Below are 16,991 nucleotides of genomic sequence, written 5' to 3' on the forward strand. Positions count from 1 at the left end.
GAGGCAATACCTCATTGTAGTTTTTATCTGCATTTCTCTAATAATTAGTGATGGTTAGCATCTTTTCATGCCATCTGTATGTCCTCTTTGGAGAAATGTCTGCTTAGGTTGTCTGCCCATTTTTTGATTGTTATTGAATTATATGAGCTGTTTGTGTATTTTGGAAATTGGGCCTTTGTTGATCCCGTTGTTGGCAGATATTTTCTCCTAGTCTGTAGGCTTTTCGTTTATGGTGTCCTTTGCTATGCAAAAGCTTGAATGTTTGATAGGTCCCCTTTATTTTTCCTTTTACTTGTGTCTTGAGAGACTGACCCAAAAAAGAAAAAATTGGTACTATTTATGTCAGAGAATGCTTTGCCCATATTCTAGTTTTATGGTGTCATGTCTTGTATTTAAGTCCTTTTGAGTTTATTTTCGTGTATCGTGTGGTATGTTTGAACTTCATTGATTTACATGCAGCTGTCCAGCTTTCCCAGCACCACTTGTTGAAAAGAGACTGTCTTTTCTCCATTGTGTATTCTTGCCTCCTCTGTTGAAGACTGACTGTAAGTGTGTGGATTTATTACTGGACTCTCTATTCTCTTCCACTGATTCATATGTTTGTTTGTTTGTTTTAGCCAATACCAGACTGTTCTGATTACTGTAGCTTTGTAGTAGTGTCTGAAGTCTGGGAGGGTTATGCCTCTAGCTTTGTTTTTTTCCTTGGTATTGCTTTGGCAATTCTGGGTCTTTCATGTTTCCATATAAATTTTAGTATTATTTGTTCTAGTTCTAGTAAAAAAATGTCGTGAGTAATCTGATAGGGATTGCATTAAATCTATAGACTGCTTTGGGTAACATGGCCATTTTAACAATGTCAAATTTTCCAGTCTAGGAGCATGGGATATATTTCTATTTGTTGTAGTCATCTTCAATTTTCTTTATCAGTGTTTTATAGTTCTTAGCATATAAGCCTTTCACTTCCTTGGTCAAGTTTATTACCAGGTATTTTTTTTAAATTTCTCTGATATTTCATTTTCTCCAACATTTACCATTAGCCTAACAAACACTACTGTTTCTATGGGGAAAACAGGCAAAATCTCTCTCATATTTGGCCTATTAGGAGATGAAAAAATTGGCCCCTAGCACAAGAAAATCTGCATGGAAATTTTTAATTAAATGTTTTATTTAATAATGGAGAGAGATAAAGTTTATGAATCAAATCATTAAGGATTTTTTTCCTGTTGATATAAAAAAGGATAGGAGAATGCATATTCTCCTTTATTTGGGGAGAAAGATCTAAGTAGGGAAATTGCATGTAGGATTTTAATTAATGTGTGCTGAAATACAAAGTATTTTAAAGAACTTCTTTAACAAGACGGCAGATAGTAAGATTTATTTTAAGTTTTCAATCTGCAAAAAAAACAAACCCAAAAACAAAAAACCAAACTATACTCATGTGTGTGTTTGTGTGTGTATATACCACACAAACACACACACACACAGTGTCAACATTTTCAGAGCACTTACACCAGGAAACATTGTGTTTCTCCTCAACCATATGACAATACTGTATATGCCACAGTAACATTTACAAAACAATTGCATCAGCAGTCATACAGACATCATGGTTTTCATGTCAAAACACAAGAAAAAAAATAGACATCTTCCGGGCACTTTGTCTGCAGCCCTGCAGAGCAGGTTCCCACACATGCTGTTAGAAACATCAGCTTTTAAAACCCAACAGTGGCTCTCTGAGAAGTCTTATCGTTTCCAGGTCCAAACTGAAATGACGAGAAATCTGCCCTTTTAAAGTAGCAACCAATTCATGGGTGTGGTGAAGTTTACCCACCAAAAAGATGTGTAAAAAATTGCATGAAAGTAAAAAATAAATAAAGCTGCTGTAAGTCAGCCTTGTTTTACACTATGGTTCAGAACGGAACACTTAAACGTAAGACCATCATTAAAAATTTATAAAGTAAGTTATTTATATTCAGATTACAGCTAGTCAACAAACTGAATGAAAATAAACTGATTTGGTAAAGGTTCAGAGACGTTCACACTCCAGCAGTGCTGCTTCGCCAGGACACACTCCGGCCGCCGCGGGCAGCGGTGATGACGGGCCCCTGTTCCGACATAAGGCACTAGTTCTCAATAGGCCACACACTTGCCTTATGTCATGCTGCCTGTTAAGATACCAGTGACTTCTTTAACATGAAAAAGAATAAAAATGCAGGACACAGTGCACTTTAATGACATACAGCATTTGAAATCTTTCAGACAACGGTCTGAGAACAGTCTTTTAATGCAAGCTTGAAATCTTCAAACACATACAAGCTTTCTCTTTTTATGCTTTGTGTCAACATCACTGGAAAAAAAAAAAACCCATCGCTAAACCCTGATACCACACGTTCTCAGCCATTTTTTGCTGTGTTCATCGTGGTCCGTGTTCATGAGGCAAAGCGTGACCCAGCATCTTTGTTCAAGTTCTCCTGTGAGGGCTCCTCTGCTCACGGTGGTCACTCAGCTTCCGTTTCCTTCTGTTTGGCACCTGCCAGGAGATGGGAATGGAGAAGGCAATGGCACCCCACTCCAGTACTCTTGCCTGGAAAATCCCATGGATGGAGGAGCCTGGTAGGCTGCGGTCCATGGGGTCGCTAAGAGTCGGACATGACTGAGCGACTTCCCATTCACTTTTCACTTTCATGCATTGGAGAAGGAAATGGCAACCCACTCCAGTGTTCTTGCCTGGAGAATCCCAGGGATGAGGGCTTCCGTCGATGGAGTCGCACAGAGTCGGACACGACTGAAGTGACTTAGCAGCAGCAGCAGTAGCAGCAGGAGATGGGAAATGGAGGTTTCAAAGCAACGTAAAAATATGTTGCTGCTGCGCTGGTCCTAGGTGAGCACACAGGTGATTCTCTGCCCCGTGGCTCCTACCCTCACCTGCAGAGCCTCACAAGTCCTGGGCGATGAGCAGGTGGGTCCGGGTTCCACCCCTGCAGCCCTCCATCGCTGCAGCATGCCTTTAATCCATACTGCATATTGTAACTCTAACTGTGCAAGGTTTAATTTGAAAAGAAGAGGGTTTTGCTACTAAAAATTTTTAAAAGAAATGTGTATTTAAGTTTCAGTGAAGGTGTAAAGTACTTCTGTTGTATATACTTACAAAAAAATGTGAAAAAAAAAAAGCATTGTAACATGTTTACAGTACCTGCATATAACACCTACTCTCATCTGGCCAGGATATTTCTAAATGGGTTGGGAGGGGGGAGTTGCTTTTTTTTATTTCCATTACAACAGCTTCTCTGTTTTCTCACCAGACACTAGAAGACAGTTCACTTTGAAAGAGATTAACAATCTATAAAAATAAGGGGTTAAAAGATTGTAGCTACTGCCATTGGCTGTTGACTCACTGGTTGTGCGTGTAGATACTTAAGTTCGCTTGAAACATCTGCGATAAGCTGGACAACGAACTACAGCTAAAACTTTTTTGAACAAGGGAAAATGTTATGTATCAAATCAGTATCCTTAATGGGGAATTGTATCCATTATCCAGTGAAAAGAAGAACTACTGGTAAAAGCAGAGACATTATTTTGCCGACAAAGGTCCATCTAGTCAAAGCTGTGGTTTTTCCAGTAGTCATGTACGGATGTGAGAGTTGGACCATAAAGAAAGCTGAGCGCCGAAGAGTTGATGCTTTTGAACTGTGGTGTTGGAGAAGACTCTTGAGAGTCTCTTGGACTGCAAGGAGATCAAACCAGTCAATCCTAAACGAAATCAATCCTGAATGTTCATTGGAAGGACTGATGCTGAATCTGAAGCTCCAACACTTTGACCACCTGATACAAAGAGCTGTCTCATTGGAAAAGACCCTGATGCTGGGAAAGATGGAAGGCGGGAGGAGAAGGGGACGACAGAGGATGAGATGGTTGGACGGCATCACTGACTCGATGGACATGAGTTTGAGCAAGCTCCGGGAGTTGGTGACGGACAGGGAGGCCTGGCACGCTGCAGTCCATGGGGTCGCAGAGTCGGACACGACTGAGTGACTGGACTGAACTTCCCTTTTATTTACATAATAGTAATGCTTTCAAAAGCATCTCTTACTCATTATCTCCTAAACATCCACCCTGCAGTGCTCATCCTGAGTGTGGGGCCTTGAGGTGTGGTTTCAATCAGAGTACAGATCTCTGAAAGGACAGGAGGCCTGTGTCGGCTGCTCGTTCTGTAGAAGGGGTGGAGGCTGCACAGGGGAGCCAAGAGCTGGCCCACACTCTTCACAGCTCCGGGGAGAGCAGGCAGAGAGTGGGTTAGGCTGCCCAGGTGGGACCGCTGGTCTGACACTCCCACCGCACTGTCACCAGTGTGTGCAAACCTCTGGTCTGAAGGAGGTGCTCCCTGCATTCCAAGAGAGCTCTGTCCGCAAGGCTCACGGATAATCCAGTTACTGGGAACACAGGGCATGTCCTTAAATAAACAGTGTTACATCCACTGTACTAGAAAGAAGTCTTAGTTTGACTATCCCTGTCTTCATAATGCTATTTCTGTGTTAACATACATTTCAAATCCAGCTGTGGCCCAAGTTTCCTCCTTGCATTCTCATTAATGCTGACTTGCATCAGTGACAGAATTTCTGAAAAAATCCAATCTGGATGGAAATTTAAACTCGCCCAGATGAACATTCTCATTCTTCTGGTTTGTGATGCCAAGGCACAGAGAGGATAAAGAATTGCTTACTGTGAATTTGTGATGCACAAAGAATCTTGGCCTCAGGGACAGAAGGGAGCTGACATTTGGCCTGACTCTGCCCGGCAAGCTGTGTGCCTTGGCCCAGGGCCAGCCGGCGAGAAAAGGGGCATCTTTTTCTCAAGGTGCCAAGTGATGTGGCTGTGGGGATGAGACTGAGTGAAGAAGAATCCTGTCCCTAACGTGCATGGAGGGGCTGTAGTGTTGACCTGTGAACAATACGGGGCTGGGACACTGCATACAGCTTGGCCTCTGTACCCACGATTCCACCTCGCATCCTTGGTTCTGCCTCTGTGGATTCAACCAGCCATGGGCCATGTGGGACTACGGTCTTTACTACTGAAAAAATGCCACATACAAGTGGACCCGTATTGTTCAAGGGTCAGCTGTACACCAGTGGAACCACACTCTCCATGCTGGCCCTGCTTCCTTGCTCTCTGTTTTGTCTGTGAGGTTCGTCCACCGTCAGGTACAGCTGTGTGTTCACCGCCCACCCATTCCACCGATGGACAGAATGCAGTCTGTCCATTCTTGCGCGCAAAGATGTCTGGGTTATTCCCAGTTTTAGGTTACTGTAAGTAATGCTATGGACAATCTCACATTCTTTTAGTCCTTCTCTCATTTCATGACTATAGAGATTATCATGAGCCATAAAAAAATGAAATCCTGCCATTTTTGACAACATGGATGGATCTTTCACTTATTTCAGCATGAAATAAGACAGGAAAAGATAAATACCATATGATTTCATTCATATGTGGAATCTTAAAAAAAAAAAAAACCTGAGCCAAAACTAATGAAATAACAACAAAAACACATAGAGAACAGAGGACTGGTTTTGAGAAGGACAGGGGGATGAGGGGTGACATGGGTGAGGGGTCAGCTGCATGGTGGTGGCTGGACTTGTAGGCTGATCGCTCGTGGTGTGTGTAGAGGTTGACCTCTAATGCTGTCCTGAAACGTGTCCTTAAAACAAAGTTCTCTAACGTCTGAGATTTGAAAATGACTGCAGCAAGCCCCATCTCAAGAGGTTCTGACTCAGCAGACGTAGGCTGGGCCCCCGGGACCCCTCTGACACCGGCCAGGTGCTGCGGCAGCCCTGGGAGCCCCTGCTCCCTGGGGCCCCGCCCCGCCCCGTCCCGCCCTTCTGGCTTAGCGGGGTCTGCTTCCTGCTGGTGGTGGGGGTTCCTCTAGGGCAGGTATCTTCAGGTCACAGGCCAATTGTAAAAAGGAGTCTTAGCTAGTCTGATTCATTTCTGAACTAAAGGAAAATCAATACCCCAGTAAACGCAAATTTTAATGTTTAACTTAAGAGTTCAAAGGGCACATCATTTACTCTCAGGTCTTGGCCTTGATCTGTGAGGCCTGAGGCTGGGCTATCTGTAAATGCTTAGTACGGTAGGATGGGGGTGCTGGGTAGAGGCGGGGGTGGTGGTTTTAGGACCCATCCAGTAAACATGTGGCGTGGAAGAAACACCAACTTCTCTCTTCTAAAGCCCCCTGCCCAGTCTTGCAGGCTCCCTGACTGTGACCTGAGGGTTTGCTTAGAGTGAATCTGGGAGAAAATGAGTTTAGTCACCAAATGTCATTTGGCAGTTAATGTAATTAACTATTAATACACTATTAATGGAAAAGTTTGTGCAGCTCATTTGTTTTATATAGTGACTACTAGTAAGTTCTTTTGGAAGGGTGAAAGTGAAACTGTTAGTTACTCATTCGTGTCCAATTCTTTGTGACCCCATGGACTGTAGCCTGCCAGGCTCCTCTGTCCACGGGATTCTCCAGGCAAGAATACTAGAGTGGGTTGCCATTTTCTTCTCCAGGGGATCTTCCCAACCCAGGGCTTGAACCAAAGGATGGTTTCAATAGGTAGATCCCAAACAATTTCCTTCATGATATCCCATTAGTAGCCCTAAAAATAAAGCGAAACCGAGGAGCTCTTTTTAAAGGAAAAGGTTATGATGAACATGGCAATGAGTCCTTGATTATTCAAGGACTCTGGGTGTCAACAGGATGCTCCTAAGTCAGAATACTTTCTATGAACTTTTCTCTCTCAAGTAGGACAGTGAAACTTCAAAACCATAACGAAAATGAAAATGCTCGATGAAGTACTGTACAGAAGGCTGTGGCTGCCAGGTGCTAGGGAAGGGCTTACTGCTCGCCCCCACCCCCTGCCATGTACTTACGGTGAAGGTCAGACACTAGCATTTATACCTGCGGGGGTGAGTATCAGGGCCTGCAGAATATCCGACAGGGAAATGATTCCCACGATACTATCGGCTTCATTGACGACCACCAGCCGATGGACCTGCAAACGAGAGAAGAGGAGGCCCCACACATGAAAGCTGAAATAAGTCAGGTTTTAAAATGAACCTTAGAAAGAAAATCTTTCATGTACTATACAATGAATAACAACAACTAGTGGCTCAGATGGTAAAGAATCTGACTGCAGTGCAGGAGACCTGGGTTAGATTCCTGGGTCAGAAAGATCCTCTGGAGGAGGGCATGGCAACCCACTCCAGTATTCTTGCCTGGAGAATCCCCATGGACAGAGGAGCCTGGAGGGCTATAGTCCAAAGCGTTGCAAAGAGTCGGACATGACTGAAGCAACTTAGCCCTCATGCATACAAGAAACACTGGCTGGCTGTGCCGGCTGAGTTTTCTATTTTCAAAATATTAATATATGAAAGATACAACTCAAAACATGAAGTGTAATAGTAGCTATAATCTCTTGAGCGGTTTTAGATTTTTTTGCCATTGTACTTTGGTTTCTAATAACTATCAGATAACTGTTTTACATGGGAGAGAAGTCCAAATAAACAGCAAAACTGAAAGGTTGCTACAATTAGATTATTTTTTCTCTTTTCTCTATGAAGTTCAGATATTAAGAATAACAGAGGATAGTCAATTATAATACAGTGACATAAATTACATTCATGTCCTGTTTTCTCCTTGAAAGCCTTTTATAAGTGGACAATGTTCTGAGGTATTACTATCACAAGGTGTCCTTAAAACAGGAAAGAGAGAGAGCATAGAGCTTCTCTGACGTATGAGCTTTAGGATTCAGGCCTGAGGCACCCACATGCTGGTGGTCAGCTTGGAGATTCTCTTCCCCATACAGACCATGGAAACCCTGGCTGGTGCAGAATCGGCGGGGGGCGGGGGGGCACAGGAAGGAGATGGAGGGAGGAGGGAATACTTTTCAAAGTCTGTCTCGAATGATACTGTGTTGGTGACGTTTCTGACATCATAGCTTGCTTTTATATTAAAAAGGAAATTACTCTGTCATCTTAATCATGTTAATCGTACATTTCTTTTAAAAGCTTCTCTACAACAACTTAGGTTCTTCAATCACCCTGTGATATAACACAGTTATGTATTAACTGTGATCATAAATTGATGCTTGACAGCTAGGGTCAGAGAATGCTTTATATTCTACACTAGACACAGTTGGTTGTTAATATTTAATAATGATAAATGACTCTCTTTTGAACTACTAAAGGTCAAGGGGAAACCATTTTACTTAGAATTAGTTGCACCAAAAGTATTTTATTTGTTGATGAGTCTAAACGTACAGATGTTCCTTTTCTAAAAGCTAGTGTGATATTCGTCATATAAATAAGCCAAATCATCGCTGATATATACATCGCTGATGTATACCCTTCTCCTAATAAAAATATGTTGAAGCTAAAAACTGGTCTTTGTCCCCAGTTTTCAGCTTCAACATATTTTGGTGGAAAATAATTAATGAGGAAAAAAGTCAAGATGGGTAACTTGAGAAAACTTTAATTACGTCTTTACTTTCCTCAATGACCTATTTCATATTACAGTGAAATTTGTGTTGCTCACCCGATGAACTTCCAGGACAAGCCAATCACTTTCTTCTTTTGTGTGACAGTAACACACGCTCAAACAGGGGCGTGGGAACACGCAGGAGTGTTGGGATTCCCCATGTCCCCAGAAACAGCCGTGTCAATACTGGGATGTGAGTCTTTCTAGACTCTTTGCTATGCATGTACACGTTATGTTCACACAAAGGACTACACTTTATATTGGCTTTTCCTCTTGGCAATATATTGTTTTTCCATATCAATAGCATCCTCCTTTCACATATCCTTAATCATTATAAAGGAGTCCATCAGATGGATGTGGTCCATTGTCCTTATAATTACAGAGGGATTTCTTATGATTTTCAAAAGGCACATAAAAAGGACAATAGAAAGCTTAGATGTATTCCTAAGCCACTTAAAGACCTTTGGAAAACTAGTAATGGGTATTAAGTTCAAATAGAAAAAGGAAAGCCTTTATGTGGAGGCTAGTAGCGGGTGAAGCTGGAGCGTCAGCCCCGAGGACAGGGCAGTGGGGCTCTTCACATGGGTGACACGGGCAGGGCCAGTGGGCTTGGGCACCCTCCTGAGCAGGGGGCTCCAGACTCCACACCATTTCACAGGTAAGATGCAGAAAGCAGGCTAAGGTCACCCGCCATGAGCCTAAAAATACTCAGGCACTTTTCTTCTTGGACTGTATCCTTGCATTTAAATATAAATCAGAGCAGACTTATGAATGGTTCCCGCCCAGTTAGGGGTTAGGAGGAACACAGTCGCATCAATTCCTCAGTCCTAAAGATTGATAAAGAGGGTAATTTCCTATCCCTAACAAGAAAGGAAAGAAATTATCTGAGGATGGGTTTACTGCATTCGATACACTATGGGGGTGATCCTGCGCATCTTTTATTTAGAGTGTTATGCAAAGGATATTAAAAAATCTTCCAGGCAGTAAAATAGAAGGGGACATGAGACTGAGGGTCCGGAGATGAAATGACCATTTACTGTTTAAATCAGGAAAAGACACACTGATGGGAAGACAATTACTCTAACTTAGTAAAAGATCAGAACACAGTTTTATTGACTTAAAACCGTATAATTACATCTATAGCTTTAAATTCACTAACACCCTAATGAAACTTAAAGTTCTTGGGACTTCTGTTTTCTGAAGTTTTAAAACCATGAAAGTAGCCTACCCATTTATTTGATTCGGCTGTGACATCAGGACTTATAAATTGAACTCAGTGGCCATTCACAGATGACCTACTAGGTGCCAAGACGCGTGATATGCTCTACAGCAGGAGATGCCACGTGACTGGACTGCAAGGCTGCCTCAGGGGCTGCTCCTGTGACTGGAATTCCTGGGGCCCGTTTCCTAGTCAGTGCTGGTGGACAGAAGGAAGGAGGGAGGTGGGAGGGACGTGTGTGTGTGTGTCTCTGTGTGTGTGTGTGTGTGCAGCCGCCTCACCTCCGCTCTCACGATTCTGTCCACGATGGTCTCCAGTATCTCCAGCTTACTGCACTTCACTACACCCTCGAAATACTGTGACCGGTGCTGTAGGGCCTGGGTCACTGTAATGTCTAGGTTGTTGTATGTTTTTTCAGCAGCAAGGTTCTGTAATCAAGTAGCAGTGAATTATATCCTTTGTTTCCATTCACATTAATGACCAAAGTAAGTTCAAAGCAACCTGATTTTTTAAAAACATTAATGTTTATCATAATTTAGTACCATGGTACCGGCTTAACACATGCCATCAGTACTGTTATTTCATCATCTTATCAACAGTAAAGCTTGTAAGGTATACGTTTATTATGAAGCAATTGTGTTAAATTCCGACTGCGTGACCTATGGAAGATTCCCCCATTCTTACCCAATAGGGTTCTTTTTTTTTTTTTAATTGAAATATAGTTAATTTATAAGGTAGTGTTACTCTTTGGTATACAGCAAAGTGAATTAGTCATATATATGTATTTTTTTCATTTAGGTTATCACCAGATCTTAAATATAGTTCCCTGTGCTCAACAGTAGGATCTTCTTTATCTATTTTATATATAGTAATTTGTATCTGCTAATCCCAAACTCTAATTTATCCCTCTCCCTCTTACTCTACAGGGTTGTTCCCTGATGTATAAAGTCTTTTGAGAGGTGGACTAACATTTGCCAAGGGTGAGAAGTCCCCAGGGCTGGGGAAGAAGGTTTCTGCTAGGAAGCTTGGGGGTGAGGAGCTGTCAGGACCAAGTACTCGTGGAGGAAGTCCTGTAGATCTGAATGGTTCTCAAGGCTCTGATTAAGCTTATAGGGTCCCACCCAACCAGATTCCAGAAAGCCTGTTTTATGGTGTCTATTATGTTAAATGGAATAGGACGAAACATAAGGGTGTGAGACAGCTACAAAAGAATACTTAAATGCTACAGTCAATATTGTGGCAAAAAAAAAAGATGTGCATGTTTGGGGCTATCAAAGTTTCAATTCTCTGCCTTAGAGTTAATGTAAAACTCTAAGGAAATGCATTTAAATGAGTGGGGGAGGGGGGAGAAGCACCAAGTGGAAGGATGTAGCACCAAAATCAATCTAGTAAATTTAAACCAGGGATTAAAGAAGATCTTTATATAACGCTTTGTAATAGGTTTGCTGGCCTCTTTAGAACAGCTGTTGCCAACCAGCAAGTAGTGGGGTATGTGTGCCCAGGGATCCACATGTGTACTAGGCCCACGCCTGTCGGCAGAATGAATCACTGTCTCCCACACAGAAACATGACCACTTAATATACACACATGCTATAGTAACGGATAAGTCATGGCTGATCTGAAAAAACAAAGAATTATAAAATGCTGCTAGTATGTCATTCACTGCTAAATCAATGAATAAAATACCAATAAATGTACAACCAATAAAAGCACAGTTATTGTGGGGGAGTCTGTGGAATTCTCTGATAAGATCCTCATCTTCAAATAAGCCAGGGATTATAAGTTAAGAAAAATCACAAAAACAGAGTAATGAATATGCTTCACGGGCATTCTAGACGACAGGTTTAACAAAATTAAAAATACTTACAATTACATCAAATTTGGAATAAATATCTACAACTTTTCCTAAAAATAAAAATATATGTTAGAAAAAGTCTTAGAAACAAAAAATAGCATTTAATATCAATTTTAATTAGATAATCACTAGGAATTAAATACTGCTAAACAAAATAAACTTGTCTGTTTAAAAATAGATATGAAATCATATCTTAATGGAAAAAAGGATTCTTATTACCCTGAGTGCTCCCTGGTCTAAGTTTTCCTTTTCCCCACTTATCTGATATGCCAGGTCATTTAACAATAATTTTACCCTAAGCGGGGCTTTCCTAGTGGCTCAGATGGTAAAGAATCTGCCTGCAATGCAGGAGACCCAGGTTCGATCCATGGGTCAGGAAGATCCCCTGAAGGAGGAAATGGCAACCCACTCCAGTATTCTTGCCTGGAGAATTCTATGGACAGAGGAGCCTGGCAGGCTACAGTCCACGGGGTCTCAAAGAGTCAGACACAACTGAGCGACTAACACACACACTTTACCCTACGGAGATGAAGGTATGGCTTGGCACACAGACCTGACTCATCCACCACAGGCAAGGCCGACACTCGTCTTTCCACGAAAACGTTCAAGGCTTTAATGATGGGCGTGTCCGGGTGTATGAAGGCGATGTTATGGTAGGTCCCGATTCCAAGCGCATCCAGGTTCTGCTTCATGAAGGCGGGCTTTGGCATATCAGACATCTAGACAGGAAGGTAATACAGATGCTCTAGAGCCAAGACACACCTTGTTATGTTCACATGTCCACACTTGATGAAAAACTATGTGCAACAAATTAAAGTTAGTCTTTTCTAGAAATCTACCCGGAAATCTGAATTAATATGAAAATGTTGCATATAAGGACTGTGTCTTTTGTTCAAACCAGACTGTATTTCTAAGCTTCTATTTAAGTACTTAGTAAAACGCTGCAGAGCACTAACATTTTCTCCTTCTCTTCATTCACTGGGAAAGTGGACAGAAGGGAAGAACAGGTCTGTTTGGACCTTAAGGCCCATCAGCCACCAAGAATTCTTTAAAATGATTCCTGTTAAATTCGTGGTCCTGCTGTCATCTTTAGTAACAGTTACTAAGAGGCCACACACTTCCAAACCCGAAGTGTTGGATGGTGGCTGGCTGAGCGGCTAAGCCGGTTCTCACCCCATCCCACCTCTAACATCCCGAATTCTCCTTTGGAGGACTACAGTTCTTGTCTATGAGGAACAAGAACAAGCCAACCGAACAGAATGAGGAGAACGTTTACAAGTTAACTTTTCTTTTCACGGGCTGTTTGAGAGGAGGCGGGAGAAGTCAGGAGAGAGAAGCCTAGGGTCACGATTGACTAAAACAAAACAAGGTTCTATGGTTTCAAAAATCCACCTTTTATAAAGGGCACAGTTGATTCCGTCCTCCTGGTGTACCTTATAATTATCAGGAAAAGATGAACAATTAGAAGAAACAAAATGTTCAAGTCAAAGAGTTCATCAATATTCAAATCATGAGAATCCTAGAAATTTAGAGAAAAAAAAAAAAAAGAAACGCCTATTAGGTCACCTAGCCCATGTCGACGCAGGATCACTAACCCCGATGCACACTGTCCACTCGGGCTAACGGGCAAATGTCTCCAGGGGCAATGCTACCGCTTCTGGGAGAGTGCTTTCAGTTCAGTAAAAATCAGGCTTTAGAATTCTTCGCTTTTTATCTGGAAATTCCTAGCTGGACATTCTAACAGCGTGACTGTAAGGACCACATTGGTCCAAACAGAAGGCAGGACTGGCAGAGGCAACCTCCTCTCCTTTGTACAGAAGAGAAGAACCGCCCAAGGCCTGTCTCCGACTGCGAGTGGCTCTTCCTCGACAGCGCGGCCGGGGAATCGGGCTGGAGCTCGGCCACCTGGGGTCCGGGTCTGTGAGCCAGGCGCCCTGAGCGCCAGGACCCGAGCCGCCTCCCGAGGGGGCCGGGGGAGCGAAGGCTTCCGTGGCAAAGCTACGCCACCTCGCTGAACTGTATCACTTATGAATCAGATGAGTAAAAATACCTACCTGAGAAGGGTGGTGGCGGGGATCAGGTTTATCATGTGAAGTGCCTGACACAGTGTCAGTGCTTAACGGTGTTTGGCGTTCATGATTCATATTCTTTTTAAATGATGACTTTAAGGGGTACATGGGCGAAGGGCCTGGCCTAGCGCCGGCCCGGGGTCCTGATGGAGCTCAGAGCCAAGGGGACTGCATCCAGCCCACAGCGGACGGGGAGTCTGACTATCAAAATCCGTGCCTCTGTAGTTCTTCCCTGGACTGTCTCTACCAAACTTCATGCTTTTTTTTTTTGTAAATTAACTCTTCTCCTTCCTACTTTTTCTATGCATTTAAACATGAAGAGGGTTGTATTTACACAAACTTACTAGAACACAGGGCTGGTCTGATGGACAAGGCATTTCTCTCAGTCTTAACTAAACTCTCTGCGCTACTGTCTGGCAAGGGGTTTGGGGGGGGCAGGTCCCAGGAGCAGCAGCTGAGCTCTTGCGTATCACACCAGATGCTACACTACACTTCCTTATCTGAAGCTGGAGGGAAGACAGCAAAGCTAACCTCATGCAGATTTTACCTTCTTTTAAAGAATGATTCTTAATGTGATCTCTTCTGAACCAGGAATGAGGCTGCCTACTGGTTCCAGCTGACCAATTACTTATAACTTCAATTTCAGTCCATGTAATTAGAGGGAAAAAAGATTAAAGCCCTTCTGTAAACACTCTGGTCCTCTGAGCCTCTTTTTAACACTGCAAAGCAAAGAGGGTCTATGTTTTTGCTAATTATGAGGCCATCTTATTTCAAACACAGTTGAGGAAACCATACAGAAAATATAGCCCTCATTTGGACCAACATGGTATTCTCTTGGTCAAAATTTTATTTGCTTTGGGTTTTTCTATCACTGCTGCACTTATAATAATAAGATAATCCCGGGGACAGGACTTCTGAATATATTTCCAAAACCATGATACCAATAAAGCTTCATAAGGCAATCTGGCTCGTTATCTTGTATAGCAGTTCCTTAATTAGACTGACCTGCAAATTGCTTTATGTCCCCTCATTTTAGGCGATAAAAATATTCTTATTTAAATAGAGAATTCCAAGTGTTTTTACTATTTTGATACTTGTGCTAAAAGGGGATTGCTTTTTAACTGGAATCAACTTTGAGAATGTGCAATTCAAATAGCAGTGAGCTGAGAAATGGAAGTTTAGAAACGGAGACCTCAAAACTAACAAATTTCTTCTATGAGGGTAACAGGGAGCCAATTTACTTGAAGTAAATTAGTTAAAGCAGATGCAACTATGTCTTTAGAAACACTAAAAACTACTTACAAAAAGCTGGAGGAACTTGAGGATTCTTTTGTGGGTAAGTATATAAAGTGCATTCCCACTGATGGGGTCAATAACTGGCAATCTGTGGATTTTATTTTTGATCAACGAGTGCACAGCATCGAAGAGGCTGCGGGAAAAGCCATTACAGTTGTTAGGAGGCTTTAAAGAAGAATTAGAAAACTGTGGACCACCCCAGCTTTCAAAGTATCTTCAGTGTCTTTCAGTAACAATTATTAAGAGGTTGATAGACATTAAAGTGTTCTGGAAAAGTTTTAGACTGGAGACTTCAGCAAAATTTTTGATCTTCCACAATCGGTGTTAAGATAAAACCTCAAACCTAAATGTAAGTAACAAACCTCTAGGAGAGCAGTTTTTTTTAATATCAGGGTTGATGCTTTTGAGAAATGACAGAAGTTAACCCCCAGAGAAGCTAATGGATAACCCTGGCAACAGAGGGCGCTGTGGTGTGGGCTTGGCGTGGCTGCCCTGACTTCACTCACTGGCCGCTTCCTGCTCCAGCCTCTCCTGTGACTGCAGACAAGGAGGGGGTCCTGGGTGGAGCTGCTTTTTTAGGTCTTGGAAATAAAAATCAATATTCCACCTTTTCTTACTGTGTGTGTGTGTGTGTGTGTATGTGTGTGTGCGCGCGCGCGTGCGTGCGTGCGCGTGCACGCGCGTGCTCGTGTACGCTCAGTCGTGTCCTACTCTTTGCAACCCCATGGACCGTAGCCCGCCAGGCTCCTCTGTCCACGAGCATTTTCCAGGCAAGAATACTGGAGTGGGTTGCCATTTCCTTCTCCAGGGGATCTTCCCGACCCAGGGATCAAACCTAGGTTTCCTGCATTGGCAGGCAGGTTCTTTACCATCTGAGCCACCAGGGAAGCCCACCCTTTTCTCACTAGAGCACTAGTTTTAAGAATGCTTTTATACGAATGTAGAGACGTCTCTGAGCCATTCCCAGGAGGCCTGGTTGGTTCCACAAGTGTGGCCAACTTCCTGGATCTGTGGTTTGATGTTTGTCTTTAATTTTGGGAAGCTCCTGGATCTGGAACAGTGGGATGTCCAGCAGGACGACCGAGGGCAGTCCTGCCTCTGACCACCTCTGGACCAGTGCCTGAGGAGGCTGACTGCTCAGCTTCAGTGCCCATCAGAACCCCTGGGGGAGCTGCTGTAACGCACATTCCTGGGCACGACACCCTCCGAAGGCTGGTCTGCGAGGCTGGGAGGACAGCTCAGAGATCGGCAGCTCTAATAACTAAACAGCTTGGCTCCTGCTGCGGGTGAGCTGGATTCTCGAGCTGCTTAGTATGACCACCTTCCAGTCCATCACCAGCCCTGTGGACCGACAGTGGCGGTGATTTCCACTGTCTCTTAAGTTTACTGAATTTAATACTAAGGAAGCCTGGCCCCCATCTAGACAAAGATAACCTGTCACCCATGGTCACAAAACGGATGAATCTGAATGAATGAATGTTTTCAAAGGAGAAAAACTTGACACGTTTACCTTGCATCTGGAGATATATTCACTAAAGGCTTAAATGTTTCTTGTAAATAAAGCTCTGCATTTACAGAAAGAAAATATGTAATTAGTAACATAGTTGCTATTTGTAATTATTAAGTTAAAATATCCTTCCATTTACAGATAATGATTAGAAGGATTAAAAACCCAAACTGAATTAACTTATTGAAAACTATTGTGTTAATGATAGTTATGGTTATTTTAAACAAGTTCCACACTGTTTTTCAGATGGAGCCTTTGTGGAAAAGTATTTAAAAACAATATTACCATTGATATTGTAAAAACCAGAAAAGTCAAGAAATCTAGTAAAAGAGCAATACCAGCAGAGGTCACTAGAATATTACCAAGTCACGATCACCCTCAAGAAATGAAGCTTAGTATGATATCCTCTAAAACTAATTTTCATAAGTTAAAAGATAAAAGCTATAACACACTTTGTTCTTCAAATGTTACTAGCTTTTATTTTCCACAGCAAAGCTCAGATCTACTGTATCTGGGGATCTTT

At 42.6% G+C, this 16,991-nt stretch overlaps 1 protein-coding gene across 26 annotated transcripts in view; it reads right to left on the minus strand.

Moving 5' to 3' along the window:
- Positions 1 to 1,348: 1,348 nt before the first annotated feature.
- The window catches only part of PRKAG2 (protein kinase AMP-activated non-catalytic subunit gamma 2), a 299,855-nt gene continuing 284,212 nt past the window's right edge, over positions 1,349 to 16,991 (minus strand). For 25 of the 26 annotated variants that reach the window (XM_081533505.1, XM_081533504.1, XM_081533506.1 and 22 more), the window contains 7 exons: positions 16,472 to 16,526; positions 14,968 to 15,094; positions 12,150 to 12,315; positions 11,609 to 11,646; positions 10,022 to 10,168; positions 6,944 to 7,037; positions 1,349 to 2,530 (listed from right to left, as the gene is read on the minus strand). In XM_081533505.1, the coding sequence (XP_081389631.1) occupies positions 2,499 to 2,530; positions 6,944 to 7,037; positions 10,022 to 10,168; positions 11,609 to 11,646; positions 12,150 to 12,315; positions 14,968 to 15,094; positions 16,472 to 16,526 (659 nt within the window). In that variant the 3' untranslated portion in view covers positions 1,349 to 2,498. Of the gene's footprint in view, positions 2,531 to 6,943; positions 7,038 to 10,021; positions 10,197 to 11,608; positions 11,647 to 12,143; positions 12,316 to 14,967; positions 15,095 to 16,471; positions 16,527 to 16,991 lie in introns of all 26 variants that reach the window. The other variant, XR_014066504.1, reaches the window with a different exon arrangement.

Source organism: Giraffa tippelskirchi, chromosome 10 (genome assembly GCF_054371585.1).
Source record: "Giraffa tippelskirchi isolate mGirTip1 chromosome 10, T2T-mGirTip1v1.2.pri, whole genome shotgun sequence".
NCBI lineage: Eukaryota > Metazoa > Chordata > Mammalia > Artiodactyla > Giraffidae > Giraffa > Giraffa tippelskirchi.